This window comes from Acinonyx jubatus, chromosome E4 (assembly GCF_027475565.1).
Source record: "Acinonyx jubatus isolate Ajub_Pintada_27869175 chromosome E4, VMU_Ajub_asm_v1.0, whole genome shotgun sequence".
NCBI lineage: Eukaryota > Metazoa > Chordata > Mammalia > Carnivora > Felidae > Acinonyx > Acinonyx jubatus.
In genome coordinates, this window is record NC_069395.1 from 41561083 (window position 1) to 41578989 (window position 17907).

General features: G+C 44.0%; 1 protein-coding gene across 1 annotated transcript; it reads left to right on the top strand.

Annotated features, from left to right (window-relative positions):
• Positions 1 to 14750: 14750 nt before the first annotated feature.
• Positions 14751 to 15936, top strand: LOC106966788 (major histocompatibility complex class I-related gene protein). The gene is given in 3 exon segments (XM_053209117.1): positions 14751 to 14880; positions 15527 to 15707; positions 15709 to 15936. Coding segments are annotated over 3 exon segments (510 nt in total). The 5' UTR covers positions 14751 to 14765; the 3' UTR covers positions 15923 to 15936.
• The last annotated feature ends 1971 nt before the right edge of the window (positions 15937 to 17907 follow it).

Consider the following 17907-nt stretch of genomic DNA (forward strand, 5'->3'; position numbering starts at 1 on the left):
TCAGCATTTCCTTCCTTTTTTTAAAAATGTTTATTTATTTTTGAGAGAGAGAGAGGAAGAGAGAGAATGAGCCGGGTAGGGGCAGAGAGAGAGGTGGGTACAGAGGGTCTGCATTGGGCTTTGTGCTGACAGCAGAAAACTTGATGCGGGACTCGAACCCACAAACCATGAGATCATGACCTGAACCGATGTTGGACAATTAACCAACTGAGCCACCCAGGAGCCCCAGAATTTCCCTCCTTTTTAAGGCTGGATAATATTCAGTTGTATGTACATACCACATTTTGTTTATCCATTCATCCATCCATGGTCACTCAGGTTCCTTGCACCTTTTGGCTCTCGTAAATAATAATGCATGAACATAAGCGTACAAATATCACTTCAAAACCCTGCTTTCAATTCTTTTGGGTATATATCCAGAAGTGGAATTACTGGATCATATGCTAATTCTATTTTTAATTTTTTCGGAAACCACCAGACTGTTTTGCACAGTAGCTGCACCATTTTACAATCCCACTAACAGTGCACGAGGGCTTCAATTTCTCCACATCCTTTCCAACACTTGTTATTTTGTTTGTTTGTTTGTTTGTTTTTAATAGCAGCCATCCTAACGAATACGAGGCAGTATCTCATGGTGGCTTTGATTTACATTTCTCTAACGATTATTGATGTTCAGCATCTTTTCTGTGCTTATTGGCCATTTGTGTATCTTCTTGAGCAAAATATCTATTCAGATTTTTTTTTTTAGATTTTATTTTTAAGTAATCCCTACGCCTAATATGGGGCTGGAACTCACAACCCCAAGATCAAGAGTCTCATGCTCTACTGACTGAGCCAGAGAGGCACCCCTCAAACACTTTGCTCATCTTTTAATTGGGTTGTTTTTGTTGTTGAGTTCACGCTAAATCCTTTTTGAAACAGCATAGAGTAAGGGAGATTACATAGATGTTAGGTATTACGCTCTTCATCATTTTCCCAATCTTCTGAAAACCCTGATATACATGTGTGTGTTCTAGAACACTCTAGGAAACATTCACTTATATTGGTTTCCATTGATCCAGCTATGGCTGTCTATGTTTCCTAGCCCCAACCACAGGAAATATCCACACAGTGGTTATGTTTTCTTTCCTCTCCTTGGATGTTACCAACACCTCCCACTCTTACCCTTTACACACTGGTGTAAAATAAACAAAGAGGAACTCTAGTCAGCTTATATATCCCAAATACTAAGAAGTGATTAAGAATTTATGGAAGATACATTTGATGGCTGTTAGAAATGTTAAAAAGTGTATAATGACATGTATGCAAAACAGCAAGACACAAAATTATATATATGATATACATTTTTGTATACACTGTCCACTTTAGATGCACATTTATACGTACATATACACTCCTGTCATTTTTACATACACATTTGTACATATATACTAACATTTTTATACATAGAAAATATTTATATTTAGAAAAAAGAAAATGTGAGTTTGGCAATTTTTACCTGGATAATCAGAAATACAAAAAGTGAAAAAAAATCAAAAAAGAGAAGAAAGCCAACTGACCACATATGCAAAAAGTACATCAAAAGTTAGCAGTTTAAAACTCTTTCTAGAATAAGGCAAGTTAGTCATGTCTGAATGAATGGATATTGGTAAGTATTAAAAGTTAAAATATGTTATTGAATTTGAACCATTGCAGGAGGGTAGGTATGACCTTTACCATTTTCTATAAATCTGTCGGTGCACAGAGAAGTAAAAACCATAATCTCTCTTGGTATACTAGTGAATAACTAGAATGGTAATAACGATGGCTAACATTTACTTACTATGTACCAGACATTGCGCTAAGTGATCATCCATGCATAATCTTCAGAAGTGGCTCCAGAATTTCTACGTTGGGCAGGTTTTAGAATGTAACCAACTTGTTTGTACACCAGGGGTAGGGGGCTTGAACTGAGATTACCAGATAGACCCACTGTCTTTTCTTAAACTACAGATTTATTTGGGATGGCTAAAGGGTGATGATGGTGATTGCACGTGTGATAATAGTGCTCTAAAGTCCCAGCAAGTGACAAGTCACAAGTCCTGGGAACCACTGGGGATCTTATTGAATCTTCACAACAACTCTGTAAGGAGTTATGACCCTCATTTTCCACATGAGAAATCTGAGGCTTAGAGAGGCTGATAATATGTTCAAGGTCTTATAGGTAGGGAAGGCAGAGCCCCATTTGGAAACAAGTTTTTCTGACTCCTAAACCTGTGTTCTTTGCAACAGGATCCTACTGCCCATTTGTATAAGGGCTAGCCTTGTCCCAAAATTAGCAAATGGATTTTACCTAAGCACAAAAATGGATCAGACTTCACACACACCACGCACATACACATGCTGGCTCACACAGGCTTGAACACATGCACACCTATTGAATTTTTAAAAATAGCCAAGGGGAGGGGCACCTGGGTGGCTCAGTCGGTTGAGTGGGGGACTTTGGCTCAGGTCATGATCTCATGGTCCGTGAGTTCCAGCCCCACAGCGGGTTTTTCTGTGTCTCCCTCTCTCTCTGACCCTCCCCCATTCATGCTCTGTCTCTCTCTGTCTCAAAAATAAAAAAAATAAACATTAAATTTTTTTTTTAAATAGCCAAGAGGAAACTACTTATTGACTGTAATAAATTACATTATGTGGAAAACACCATTATTTAACAAACAAGACCCTTCTGCTAACTTGATAATTTGTCTTTGGTTTTTGAGGATGATTTGTCCCACTGGCAAATAGGTCAGATTCGTCAGAAAAGCCTTATGATACATATAATAAATTGGGTGTTAAAAGTCAAGACACACACACACACACACACACACACACACACACACACACGAAGCCAAGACATAGTTAAAGGGATCCATAGTGAACAAGATAAGCACAGGACACTGAAAAGTGCAGCCTGAGATTTAAGGCTAGACAATTCCACAGAGGGAGACTTGCTCTTCCCAAGGACAATTCCCAGGACACTCCCTACCCCAGTGATTCCCAGCTTAGTGGGCGGGGCAGGCTTCATTGTCCTTTAGGATCTTGATTGTCATTAAATCTATTTATTTAAGAATTTAAGGACTATTAAAGCTATTCTACTTTTTAAAATGCATTGTTGATATTGCTAAGTGAAAAACAATTTACAAAATAGTATTAGGATGTGAAACCCTTTTTTGGTAAAATGAACAGCCCCCCAAGTGTGTTTATATACATGCATATGTAGTCAGATGCGCATATATATATATATATATATATATATATAAAGACATATACTAAATGTAAACAGTGGCTTTGTCTCAAGGGTGACTTTTATCTTTTACTCTGATTTTTTTTTCAAGTTTTCTGGATTGTATTTGCTAATTTGCAATTTGAAAAAATGGCTTAAACATGAAAGGCATGGTCACCATACCTGCTTTTTTAATGTAAATGCTGTAGATTATGGTATAGTATGCATTTTTGGAACAAGATATGAACAGAAAATGAAAGGAACAAATACATTGCCAAGGAGCAAATACATTGCCAAGAGACATGTAGGACTACTGGGGGCTCTAGGAGGGGCACAAAGGTGCTCCACATTTGTTAAATGAGGAGCAGAGGGAGGAAAAAAGGAGAGAAGGAAGAAGAAAAAGAAAAAAGAAATACAAAGATCTGAGAAGGGAAAGTACTAGGAGGGGCTGAGAGGTTGCCAAATATTAATTTCACTACCTGGCTTCTTTTCTCTTTGAGGAAATGGGAGACAAGTAATCTCCTATCGCTGCTGTAACGAATGACCCTAAACTTAGTGACCTAAGACAACACATGTGTTCTCGTACAGTTCCGCAGGTCAGAAGTTTGAACGTGGATCTCATCTCGTGAGCTAAAATCAAAGTGTTGAGATGGTGGCATTCCTTCTAGAGCCTTAGGGAAGAATCTGTTCCTTCTATTTCCAGTCCTAGAGGTTGTCTGCATTCCTTGGTGTAGGTCCCCTTTCGACAATGGCATCCCTTTGACCTTGCTTCCTTTGTCACATCTTCTCTGAATCTGACCCCTTTGCCTTCCTTTTATAAGGACCCTTGGGATTACCTTGGACCCACCAGATAATCCAGGGTAACTTCCTATCTCAAGATTCTTAATTTAATCATATCTGCTAAATCCCTTTTGCCAGGTAAGGTAACATAGTCACAGGTTCTGGAGATTAGGATGTGGATATCTTTGGAGTGATGGGGGTGAGGACATTATTCAGCCTCCCACAGAAGGAAACCAATATTTATAGTTCTACTACCTGCCAAGAGCATCATAAACAGAACCTCATTTGATATTTCAACAACCTTGTGCAATATATGCCAGGATTTGCTTTTAAAGTTGAAGAGACTGAGCCTTGGTGTGATTTGGGATTCTGCCCAAGGTCACACAGCTGGGATGCAGACCCAGGCCCCTCAACCCCAGTGCAAGCCATCCTGCCTCGTGGCCCTACCTCCACTCCTCTCTCCCATTCATCTCTACTTCCTCTTTCCTGTCTGGGCCTGTCCCTGGCTCCCTGAATAAGCTCAAGCTGCTGTTTCCCATCGTGGCATGCTCTTCTGATGACAGCGCAGTCCCAGCTTGATCCTGGGGATTGCTAATCAAACGAGCCAAGCGGCTGCCCCTCAGAATCTTCAGTCAGGCCTTTTCCTTGTCCTCCTTTATCCAACAAGCATTTTTTGAGCTTATTTTGCACGGTGCTAGAGCAGCAAGGAGGATAGACGTAAGCTAAAAATAACTGGACCCTCGAAGTGGTACCTGCAATAGCAGACAAAGGGGTCTAAGACTGTCAGAAGCCAGAGCAGGGAGTTCCAAGTCCTGGGAACTTTGTGTGAATCTTTTGCATTGACCTTAGGTGAAATCTAAGCTCCAGGGAAGAACCAAAGACTTCTTTTCTTTTGAGCTCCTTAAGGGACCAGGTATTCTTAGTATTTCTGTGCCTTGCACATAGCTATGCTCCAGAAATATTTAAAAGTTAGGAGTAGGGTTGAGACCAGCACACCAGAAGTGTGTGAGCATTTTTTGCATTTCAAAAATGCTTGTTGAATAAAGGAGGGCAAGGAAAAGGCCTGACAGAAGATTCTGAGGGGCAGCCACTTGGCTCTCTTGATTAGCAACCCCCAGGATCAAGCTGTGACTGTGCTGTCATCAGAAGAGCATGCCACATTGGGAAACAGCAGCTTGACTTTGTCCAGGGAGCTGGGGGACAGGCCCAGACAGGAAAAAGGAAGTAGAGCTGAATGGGCAGTGTGTGAGACCAATGAAGGGTTAAAAGTCACCTTAAAAGGCAGTCAACACCGTCATTTTGTCTCCCTATTCTACCTAGCAACTGATGACACTATTTCTCCCCTAGGTGTTGCTCAGTTAAGTCACTGAAGAGCAAGGGCTGGTGTTTCAATTCAAAGATTCCTAAAGAGAAGGACTTTAGGGGCTGACGGTTCTCTCATTACCTCTCATCATTGTATTAACAGTGAAGCACAGCCTGTGAGTATCACAACTTTTCTTTGCTCTGAACCCAAAGCTGAGGCAGCCTGAGGGGAACAGCTTGTCTTCCCCCTGTGGTGAAATGATGAAGCCAAGGGTGGAAAAGCATATTTATGAAACCCAGGACTTGCATGAGTGATGGCCAGCTGGACAGTTTTCCAGTTCATGTGTGTAGACTTTTGAGGTCACCTACCTGCTGAGGGGCAGAAGCCATTCCGGAAAGACACTCCTGGTAACCCCCTCACTTTCCTTCTGAGCATTGCTACCCTTCTTTTTTGCTCAAATCCTTTCCTTTCCTTTTGTTTCTCTTTACTAGCTTAGTGAAGTTCATGGGGATGTGCCCAGAGTTTCAGGGGCATTGAATAGAGGAGCAGATCCATTGCTCAGGTTTACTTTGTTTGTTTGTTTTTCCTCCTTACCATAAGCCCTACCTATAACAAAAGATCATAGAAAAATAAAACCATGGTTCTGGACTTGTTTACTGGGTGTAAGAAATATCAATTGAGTAGGAGGATTTTTTTATTTTTTTAGGGGATCCATGTCACTGGAAAAGCAGATGCCTTCTGTTGTCCTAATTACAGGAGAAGGCCCATGGACTGGAAGCACCAGGCTTCTCTGCCTTAAGCAACTGCTCATCCAGCGAGGGACTGGTACTCCTGAGTGGGTTGGCAAGCAATGTCTAGAACTCGGTCTGGGTCACCACCATAGGTGGTGACTCATGAACTTGACAGTCAGTGCTCTTTTAAATCATCTGTGTATTAATTCCACAAATGTTGGTTGAGGGGCTACTATGTGTCAAGCACTTTTGGAGATATAACAGTAAACAAGACAGACATAGTTCCTACTTCCACAGAAATTTAATCCAATAAAGTCCCACCATTCAAGTCAGAAATGGGAAAGACTAGGGGTGAGGAGGATAAGATACAAATGATGGAAAGAGGAAGAGAGAAAGAAATGGATGATATTCTAGAAGCTCAAAGCTTATATATCACCTACATTTGATCCTCAAAGAACTCTCCAATAATATCCCCTGCACAGAATCTTTCATGTAATTGTCTCACTAACACTTGTAGGCTAAGGAAAAAAAAAAATCAAGGTGAGGAAACCCAGGCCCAGAATAGAGAGGTTGACTCAGCTCATATAATGAGCAGAGTCCGAAGCAGGTACAGGTTTTCGAGCCCACAGTCTGGGGTTTACCACAATGTCACAGCACCTTTGGATGTGGATATTTGGCACTTTGATCATTGGTGTAATTTGAAATGAAACAAGTCAGCTATAAAGGGTAGGAAAGGTCATTTTGTGTTGGTTATTCTCCTGTTGACTCATTAGACTCCAAGCCTTCTCTGTCCTGCCTTGTGCCCTAGGAAGTTGACTGCTACAGATTGCATTACCTAGTGCTCTTGCAGGCTAATTTCAATTTGGGTTCACCAATGGGAGGCACTGAAAGGAGAGAGATGAGAGAGCAGGGAGGAAAGAGAGGTTGGGGGTATTTTCTTCTTCCTCCTTGCCCTCTTTCTGCAATGCCTCTGGTAGTAGCTGTGTCCCTCTGCGATATAGTTTTGCCTGAGTAGTCGCTTCTTCATGGATCTAGACCAACTGAACCTTGATAACACTATTTGCTTCTCTTATCTCTGCAACTCTAGGAGTGATAATGGCTTTCCATGATTGCTAGCTTCTATGTGCGCCATCATCCCTCATTTAGTCCCTTAACCTTGTCCATACATACACAAAGAGTCTCTTCCTTCATGTCTCTTTATGTGACTCATTTGGAGTGAAGGCTCTGTCCTGCCAAACCCCGACTGAGCATTCTGAGGGATGTTGACAAGGAAGGGAGACAGGGTTATGAATGAGACTTGGTCTACGTGATATTTGTGCCTAATGCTGGCCTTGAGTAGGAGCTTCTAGATAGGGAAACATGGGGAAGAGATACCAGAGTGTTTGGGGTCACAACTCCAGGAAATGTCAAGATAACTCCAATGTCACTTCCAGAGTGTTGCTTTCATTGGCTCCCCAGCCTGTAGTAGACTGTTCTTCTGTAGTCCATAGTGCCTGTCTACAGTTCTATAATTTTCTATTTGCAAAACTCTTCCCTTAAAGGCAGGGAGAGATCACCTCATTCTTTTCTTCTTTATTTCCCAGGCAATACCTAGTGACCAATAGGCACTTAATACTTCCTGAGTGAATTTATATTAAAGGTATTATCTCTAAGAAGTTGAAGTTATCTGACTGTGAGCCATATAGAATTTGGGCAGCAATCATGACTACAAATTTGCAACTGTGGTTTTCTGTAGTTGTAGAATGTGTATAGAAATGTGTGTAGAATGTGTAGGGAAAAAAATGATGTTTCACACTTTACAACTCATCCTGTTCTTCACTTCAGCCTGTGTGAAACTGTGACCTGATGTGTGTGGGTGTAATTAGTGTGGGGCATATATGGGATCTCTCTTGCAAAGCCATATGTGGTTTGTGTGTTTCATCTTGAAATAATCAAGGTCAGTCTCTCGGTACTAACTCAGAATTCTATGGGTGTATCAATCTGCTATATCAATCTGTTTCACAAATGGTAGGGTCCTTCAGAGACAAGGACTGGTGATGGATAAGCCCCCTAAGTTGCCAACCAGACTAGTGTTAAAAGGCAGACTTGCAGATTATCTGCTTAGAAATGGCCTAGAGTTCAAAGAGTTAACATGAGAAAATGTGGGCCTTTGCTATAGACTTTATTAGACTTCCGTCTGTTTCCATGGAGCTGTTGCCAAGGTACGTGTAACCAAAATTTCTCTAAGACAATGTTCCACTCCCCTAAGGCTCTCTTCTTTTTGGCTGACATGGAATCTATCTAAACTTGAGAAATTGAACTCATTTGTAGGTTTTTCTTCTGACTAGTTAAAATATCTGCCTATTCTTTCTTAAAACCCATTGACCTCAATCTTCTTACCCCAGGGAGTTGCCAAGAACTGGAGGGAAGGGGCATAAGTTAAAGATGAGGCAATGGCTCTTTACACACTTGTTTTATGAAACCCAAATTGAGACAGATGACAAAGGACATTCTTTCTGATGTCCCAATTTATATTTATTCTGGAATACCTTTCAAGAGTATGCATATCAAATTACATTTTCTTACAACTTCAGTGAATCACTTAAAAAGAGTAAGATTCATAAGTTGGAGTTCTTCTGGGAAATATGAGACCATATGGTCATCATTGTATACAGAGAGTACTAAGAAAAAAACCTACCAGAGCTCATTCATTCATTCTCTAAAGCTCTACGTGGCCCTACGGGGTTCTCCTTACTATTTATATTCCTCTGTGCACCCTCCTCAAGGACTTGGGCTTGCTCTTCTCTCTGGAAGTTTCTTCTCCTATGGCTCACTTCCTCCCTGTACCCAAATTTCTTCTCAAATGCCACCTGCTCAGAGAGGCCTTTACTGGTCCCTCTATCTAAAAGATCAGCTCTCTTCATACGGTCTCTGTCTCTGCTTTACTTTTCTTCACACGCGTTATTACCACTTGATCTTGTATTATGTATTTATCTATTGCCAGTCTTTGTCATCGAGAAGAGCTCAGAGAAAGGGACTTTGATGTATTCATTGCTGTATCCCTAGCAGCTGGGTCTGTGCCTACTGGAAATTCAGAAAAGAATAAAATTTATATGAGATAAGACATTGGTAACCTCCAAAAAGGTAGCCTTGAAAGAAGAACTTAAAAAATCAACTTGTCACATTCAGTACTTGGGGGCCTTCAATAAGTTCCTGTCTTAGGTGAGTGGTGAGGAGATTAGCAGTTCTTACTGGGCATAGAAGCACCCACGTGACTGCATGGTTTGAGGAGTGTCTAAAGATCCTTTTAACTAAAAGTATTACTGTCTGCTTCTCCCCCTCATTCCCACAATGCCTGAAATTCCAAAGAGTAGTTCCCAGGAATCATAATCATTCTGATTGTATTAAGGCATAGGGCCATTTGGGAGAACTTGAACAAATACTAATTGGAATTTTGTTGACCTGGTTATCCAATCAGGACCCACAGCCACTTGTAAGATCTGGAGCCTGGGCCCTCAGGGACTGGGAAATCGGGGACAATGAGTCATTGTGACACAAGGGGGCGGGAGAGAACAGGGATGACCAGGCGAGGAGGAGATTGAAATAGAGCCTGGAAAGGGGAAGTGCCCCTATGGTAGGGCCAGTTGGGTAATCTAAGGTGGAGGGAGTGCCCATGCAAGAGATCAGAGTGTGAATCCTGTCTCCTCCACTTAAGGATTCTAGGGATAATCTTAGGCAATTTTCTTGATCTCTCTGCCCCTAATTTCCATCTGTGAGATGGGAATTACAAGACCTACTTCAAAGGGTTGCTGTGAGGAATAAATGAAACTCATGTTTATCAAGGACTTAGCATGGTACCTAACACACGGCCTGTACTCAAGAGATAAATTGGAGTTCTCTGATGGCTATGATTCAAATGCTGCTGCCCTTCACGGACCATTGGAGGCCCAACTTCATGGACGGTTTGCTACCTCTGTCTTGGAGCATTTCTGGATTCCTTCATACGAGAACAGAGTCTGTCTTTGCCGAGCTACTGGAGTACTCTGTTGGTACTTCCTTCATAGCACTTACTGCTTGCTGCCTTGTGTTGCTGCCTTGTATTTATTTCTGTCCATGCTTTAGGTCTGCAATAATACTATAAGTTCCTGGAGGACAGAACTGGGATCTGATTTGTTTACTGTTCCTGACATTGCCTCACCATTCCTTGTACATCACAGTACCCATAAATGTACATTGCCCCCACGAATGAATATCTGCAAACACCTCATCAATTATTGTATAATCCAGTAATTTTCACAGTCCTTTGTAAAAATGGACCAACTAGTCAATCTACAGGTTAAAGGGAACGCAATTTAGAATGTGACCACTGCATCTGGTCTAAGGGTGGTTTAGTTGTGGTGTTCAGGCTTGTCAGCAATATCTGTCAGAGGCTGCTGGGACAGGGCAGCCAAGGTCCTTTAAGAAGCAGTTGGACCGGCCTGGATAGAAGACTAAATTCTAAATTGCAAATTTCCAGGGTGCCTGGGTGGCTCAGTGGGTTGATCTTCCCACTTTGGCTCAGGTCATGATCTCACAGTTTGTGGGTTCGGGCCCCACATTGGGCACTGTGATGACAGCTCAGAGCCTGGAGTCTGCTTCGGGTTCTGTGTCTCTGTCACTGTCTGCCCTCTCCCGTCCCCCAACTTGAGCTCTGTCTCTGTCTCTCAAAAACAGACGTTAAAAAAAAAAAAAACTGCAAATTTCCATTCAATAAGTGAGTTGATGCTGATAATCTGTCCGTGAAAAAGGTGAGAGAAATCTAATTTCATAATTATTGGAACAAGAAGAAAGAATCAAAAGATCAGATTGAATTGTATGAAATACAAAATGGTCAGATACAGGTTTTTTTCAAATGATTCTCAACCTGCGTAATTATACTATCTGATCATCTGAGCAACGTATCTATAGGATATAAATTATCATAAGGTCTAATGCGCCAAGAGAGAAAGGGTACCATGGATCTCCCCCTATCTTTTCTGTTCTGAGTTACTGACTTAACATCTGTCCAGCAACTTCTCATCACGGCTGAAGTAGCATTTCGGAAGCCCAACTAAGGAGCAAGCGTGACCTGTACTTGTGGACACACCAGATGGGTAAGTGGGCCTGTGGCAAAGCAAGGGGAGAGGGCTGCGATGCCCTGGAGCAGAGCCACGCCGCAGCTGCAGGAGGGTAGGCGGGCAGATGACCGGCAGATGAAGGCCAGCCTTCAGGGGCAGAGCAGCCTTTGAAGTCAGGCCTGGCTGGTGGAGACAGACTGCTGGGAAAAACCAGGACCTGGCTTGAGATTGAGGTTGGCAAAAAGACATCACGCTGTACTTGGACAGCATTGTCGACGGACCATGTTTCTAATTCCCTCTTATAAACTCTGGATAATGCAGATTTTTATAAGGTTATATTTTCATAAGAAAGTGAAATTATATGAGTTGTAAATATGTATGTAAATATGTATGGAGATGATGTCAGTGACACTCATAGCCCAGATCCTCCCGTTGCGCAGGGATGCTCCAAGTTGCTGATGCTTGTTTGTTTTGTTTTTTGCTTGTTGGCGTGGCCCGGGCATATAGACCTGATGTCACAAAAGGAACCCCAGATTCCAAGGGAAGTTCTATCTATACCAATCCAGCTTAGCTCAAAAACACAGTCTCTTTGAGGGTGTCTGGATGGCTCAGTTGGTTAAGCGTCCAACTCTTGGTTTCAGCTCAGGTCATGAACTCATGGTTCAGGAGTTTGAGCCCCGCATAGGGCTCCATTAGCACAGACCCTGTTTAGGACTCTCTCTTCCTCTCTCTGCCCCTCCCCCTCTTCAAACTAAACTAAAAAAAAAAAAAAAAAGAAACAATCTCTTTTTAAATCCCTTTTCCTTCTCTCCCATTCTTTGCCTGGAATTTGATTTCTGTAGGTTTTTTTCCTATGAGTAAGTGTGGAAGCGATTCTGACTTATTCTTCCCCCCTCTGTCCGCTTGAGCCCCAGGCCTTCTTGCTGCTCCTGGAACATGCCCTGCCTTCCCTTTCCTCCAGGTCTTTGTACAGTCCCCTGCCTGGACTGGTGTCCCCGGATACCTGCCTGGCTCCCTCACTCCCGGCAGTCACTGGTTCAGAGGTCACCTTCTGGGGGACGCCTTTCACAAGCATCGCTGTTTTAAATTGTACTGCATAGTCCCCTTTGCAACTTTATATCCATTCTACCTTTTAAGAGACATGATATATATTTCATGTATTTTGCATTGTCTGCCTTCCCCCCCTCCATCTATTAGGGTGAAGCCTTCACAAAGGCAGACATTTGTATCTGCTTTGTGTGCTGTGTGCTTAGGGCCTGGAACAGTGCCTGGCACAGAGGAAGCGCTCACATGCTTGTCGAATACGTGGATGGATACTAAGAAGATGTGAGAACTAATGTTCATGACTTGCTCTTCCTCTTGCCTCCTTCTTTAAACCGTTGCGTATCTGCAGAGTAGCCACAAAAGCCTTTCCAGATGTAGAGAAGTGGAACGGTTTCAAAATCGGTTGCAGGTTCAAGCACATACACCTTGTGCAGATTCCAGACTGGGTGTAAATTAGATTTCGGCTCTGCTCCCCATTCGCTAGCCTGCACTTTCCGAAAAGTATTTTTAAAGGCATGCATTCCAGGTTAAATAGATTCCTGTGCATCTCAGCATATTTCAAGGCAGAGAAATAAAATGCTCTGCCAACAACTTAATTCACAAATATTTATGAAGCTCCTACCATGTGCCAAGCCTCCCTGTGGTAGGCCTTGGCAGGAAACACAAAGGAAAAAAGCAAAGTCCCAGTCCTTAAGGGCTTTAGCATCGAGAAGGCGGTAGAAGGTAAGTGAAGATAAAGAGAATAGAAGGCAGAATGTGATAACTATTGATTCGGGGGTAGTGCTTGTCCTTCTGCTTCAATCTCTGGATCTTATTTTTACAAGAACCAACACTTTTTTGGGGAAAGACACTTATGCCCAACTTGAGAGTGTCTTCCACTGTTGCCTCCTCATCCCAACCCTCATCCCCCCACCCCCCCTCCAGCCCCAGGAAGGAAACGGAGACGGTAAAAGTTCAGAGCCATGGAAAGGGGCCTTGGGGTCTTCAGTTCCGCCCAGGCCTAAGGAAGGAAGACCAGACTCCATCTTGCTCAGTGCTGCAGCTGATGTGCAGAATACCACCTCCACGGAGGGGCCCACGGGGCTGGGTGCAAACTCTGAGCCCTGCCAAGCGGCCCCCACCTCTGTTAGAGAAGCAGGGAGAAAGGAGAGAACAGTTCTGCTTTTACAGAACTGATGCAATCAGGCGGAAGGGGCCCTGGCAGGCCTGGTTTCAGCCTCAGGGAATCCTGTGTCCCCCCATAGTTAAGGTAAAGGCATCCTGGCCTTGGGGCGGCCGGTTCTAAAAGACAGACTACATGAATTCTTTCAGACACAGTTTTAGAAAAAAGCAAAGTGTGGACAGACTTGTATGCACCAAAGATGACCTAACCGCTTGTGAGATGATTTTGTTAAATTCTCTATATATATTTTAAATTTTTTTAATGTTTATTTTTGAGAGAGATAGAGAGACAGAGAACAAGCAGGGGAGGGACAGAGAGAGGGAGACACAGAATTCGAAGCAGGCTCCAGGTGCTGAGCTGTCAGCACAGAGCCCGATGTGGGGCTAGAACTCATAAACAGTGAGATCATGACCTGACCCGAAGTCAGATGCTTAACCGACTGAGCCCCCCAGGTGCCCCGATATTTTTTTCTTAAATATATCTTACAAACAAAGAGGAAGGAATAAACATCATTAAGTAGTATTCAGCCTGGGGAATGGGAACCTGACACCCATCCACGATTCTCTGCAGTGGCAAGGGCCACATGGGAAGATCTGAGTTCTCAGAGAGTTCACAAAAGGACAACAGCATCCACCTGGGTAATCTGGAAACACTCTGGGGAGGAGGTGTCTAGTACCGTCCCTAGACAACCAAGAGAAGTCCCTGGATGTGGATGTGGCCCCACATGTTAGAGGGCCTCACTCTGCTCAGCCCCCACAGCCTTCCGCACAGAGTGAGGAAAAGCACTGTGCTTTCAAAGCACTTTTTCTCAGGAGGCTGAGCCCTCATGTGGGTTCTCTGAGTGATCTGGGGTGTGTGTGTGGGTGTGCGTGTGTGTGTGTTTGTGTACGTACCTGCCCATGCACACACAGGGGCAAGGTGGGAGCCCTCATTTATCTACCTAGAGCCTTCATTCATAAAACAAGGGGGTGGGTTATCAGGGTTTGCAAGCCCTCTTACGGCAACCCTGGGGGACCAATGAGTGATCACGGGTCTTTCCCCGAAGCCCAGAACAGGGCTCTCTGCTTCACTTTCAAGATGAGATTACCTGTAAAATTTCATCCTAAATTTCCAAACCTGGACAGAAAAAGCCTCCAGGTCTTGGGCTGGAGCTCTAAGATCCTTTCTAGGCCCCAGTTCTTAGGGTTCTGTGATTCTGTGAAAGGAAGTGACAGCTAGGTCCCAGGATGCAGCTGAACCCAGAGCACTAACGTGGGTTGTCTGTGACTCTAAATATCTTCCTTTTATGCCTCCTTCCTGGGGACTCACTCTGACATCTTTTCACCTGGACAATTCACTGCATTTATTTATTTCACTGAATTTATTTCTCATCCTGTCATTACCTACGAGTGTCTCTTGGCAGAAAGAGCCATGGGCTCTGTAGATGGTGGAGAACCCCATGCCTGGTCACCGGGAGAGGTACACTCAGCCGCCAAGGGGCCAGCAGCAGACCTTCAAGGTGGAATGGAAGCAGCTGCAGAGTCAGCACAATCACTCAGGTGGCAGCAGAGATGGGCCCGCCCCTGCACCAGCCCCCATCCCTGCAGGTGGTTGCCCTGGGCTGACAGTGAACTCGAGCAGCTGGTTGCTGAGCTGCACTCTTTTGGCAAAGCCTGATGGTGTTCAGTGCCTGCCACCTGCCCTAAGCATCTTCTGAGTTGTCTCTTCTCAGGAGCCCTCTGTCCTTTGCCCTCCATAACTCTATGCCATGCCCATTCAGGCTTCTAACCTGTATCTTCTTTCTCATTCTGAATCTGGCCATTCTGTGTCTCACTTCCTGGCAGCCAGGCTCAGTGAGCCGCTTGCTTATGTACAGTGACTTGCTATGTTAACTTTCCCAGGATATTTTTGGCTCTTGCATATCTTTCCCTCCTTTACCACATTATAAAGTTTATCAGTGTGGGTCATTCTCATTATCGGATAATTCCCCAAGGCAAAAATGATCATGTTCCCATGGCATGTAGGAGGTATTCTGCAAACATCTGTTGATGAGTGGGTTATCTCACAGGAACCTCCCGGAGGCATGCCTGTGGGGTGATGTATTTGGGGGCAGAGGATGCTTCCAGCCATTCCCCTAGTCATCACCTGGATGCCCACCTCCACGTCCCTGTCTAAGCCCCTTCGTGACCTGCACGTGTGTGCCAGGGTTTCACAGTTACCAGAGAATCATTGGCTCGGAGTTGTTGGAGGACAGAAGCACCATGTTTCTCCAGCAGGCCTATGATGGACAAGATTTCACGATCTTCACTAAAGATATCCTTTCCTGGATGGTTATTGATAATGTGGCTCACATTACCAAGTGGGCACAGGAGGCTAATTGGCATGAGTGAATATCAAAAGAATTGGCTAGAAGAAGAACATACTGCTTCATTAGAGAGGTTCCTGCAGTTTGGGGAAGATATCCTGCAAAGGATAGGTAACAAGAAGGGAGAACACCAGGTCCCTACATCCTCAGAACCCTTGGGTTTATATATAACTTCCTCTAATCTAGGTTATAGTCACCCCATTCTGAAATCCACCTTGTTAGTTGCACTGTGGTGATCTGTAACTCCCCGTGAAAACTTCCCTTAGTTACTTTTTATCAGCATCTGGACAAGATTCAGCAACTCCACTTGTCTGGATAGAGTGGAGTACTTCCAAGGGACACCTCCTTTTTGAGGTATCCGGTGAGACAAATCCTTCCATCTCCTGTCAATGATAAGCTGGGAAATACTTTGGGAGGGAGCCATTCCTATAAGTGGTTTATTAAACTGAGGGCTCATACAGTACCAGTATGAGCGAAAATCTGGACTTATAAAGAAAACAAATGGAGGGTCTTTACTAGATTTATCATAAGATTCCTTTCAGTATAAAGTTCCTCTTAGACATTAAAGATATGACTCAGTTGGTCAACTTTTAGTTAATACAGACTTTTCACATAATCTTACCATTCAAAATGCATTTATGTCTGTATCATGCTATGGGTAATTCCTAGATACAACATGCCTTTTCCCCTAGGAGGATCTTTAATGGTGGGACTTTCCAGAGCTGTGACAGGCTTTGGGGAGGCATCTGGGTCACAGTTATGAATGTGGACTATCTGCCCGAGAATATCAACTTTGGAGGCAGATGACTAGAGTTTGAACTTCAACCCTCCCACTCACTAACTGAATAACCATCTTAATTGCAATGGTTGCTGGTAACAGAAATCTCCTCAAACTGGCTTAGACACAAAGAGGAAGCTATTTGAAAGACAAGAATCAGGGCTGTGTGAGAACCCAAGAAACTAAAACCAAGATTCGGATGGCTTTTTCCATGAGGTGGGGATGTGGCAGCCAGCATAAAGCTTATGCATATCCTCTTAGCTTCACCATTCTAGAGGAATGGGCTTCTCTCTCCCAATTCTAGCTACAAAAATACTTTTTTTTTTAAATTTTTTTTTTCAACGTTTATTTATTTTTGGGACAGAGAGAGACAGAGCATGAACGGGGGAGGGGCAGAGAGAGAGGGAGACACAGAATCAGAAACAGGCTCCAGGCTCTGAGCCATCAGCCCAGAGCCCGACGCGGGGCTCGAACTCACGGACCGCGAGATCGTGACCTGGCTGAAGTCGGACGCTTAACCGACTGCGCCACCCAGGCGCCCCCAAAAATACTTTTTTTCACAGGAGAACTACGGTTGGTCTGAATCGGATCGTGTGCCACTCCCCAGACTAATCACTGCAACCATCAGGACGAGTTTCTAAGATTGGCTGTGGGTAACAGAATCCCGGTAAGAAATAACTGGCACACTCAAAATGATTTCACTGAATAGAATTCAATCACGGGATCATGCACAGAGGTACAATCAGGACTGGGGAGACCAGTAAGGCACAGTGAAGTACCCAGAGACTTGCAGCACAGGGAAACCGTTACACCCCCAAATCGGAAGGGGCAAGCAAGGGTCGGTGCCCTAGAAGAAGCGCCTTCTAGCAAGTGCTGTGCCTGTGGAGAAACACAGCAGCTGGCAGACTGCAGTGAGGTGGTTGGGGAACAGGTGTTTGTGACCCCAACCCTTCCCTCTTTTGGCTCTCTGACATTTGCTGAGGATGCTCCTCCACTGGCCAAAACTACTCAGGCCAAGGAGACCCCAGGGGCAGTCTGATGAGCATAACCTCCCAGGGCACGAAGCCAAGCACAGAAGGTCAGAGACCGGATCTGGGGGCTAGAGAGAGAGAGAGAAAGAGAGAAACCAATACACTGTGGGCTATGTTTGGGTGGAAGGATTAAAACTGATATGTTTTAGGGATGCCTGGGTGGCTCAGTCAGTTAAATATCAGACTTCAGCTCAGGTCATGATCTCATGGTTTGTGGGTTCGAGCCCCACGTTGGGCTCTGTACTGACAGCTCAGAGCCTGGAGCCTGCTTCAGATTCTGTGTCTCCCTCTCTCTCTGCCCCTCCCCGGCTTGCTCTCTCTCTCTCTCTCTCACTCAAAAGTAAATACACATTAAAAAAAAAAAAAGATTGGTGCTTCTTAACAGAAGCACACATTAGAGTCAGGTAAACTA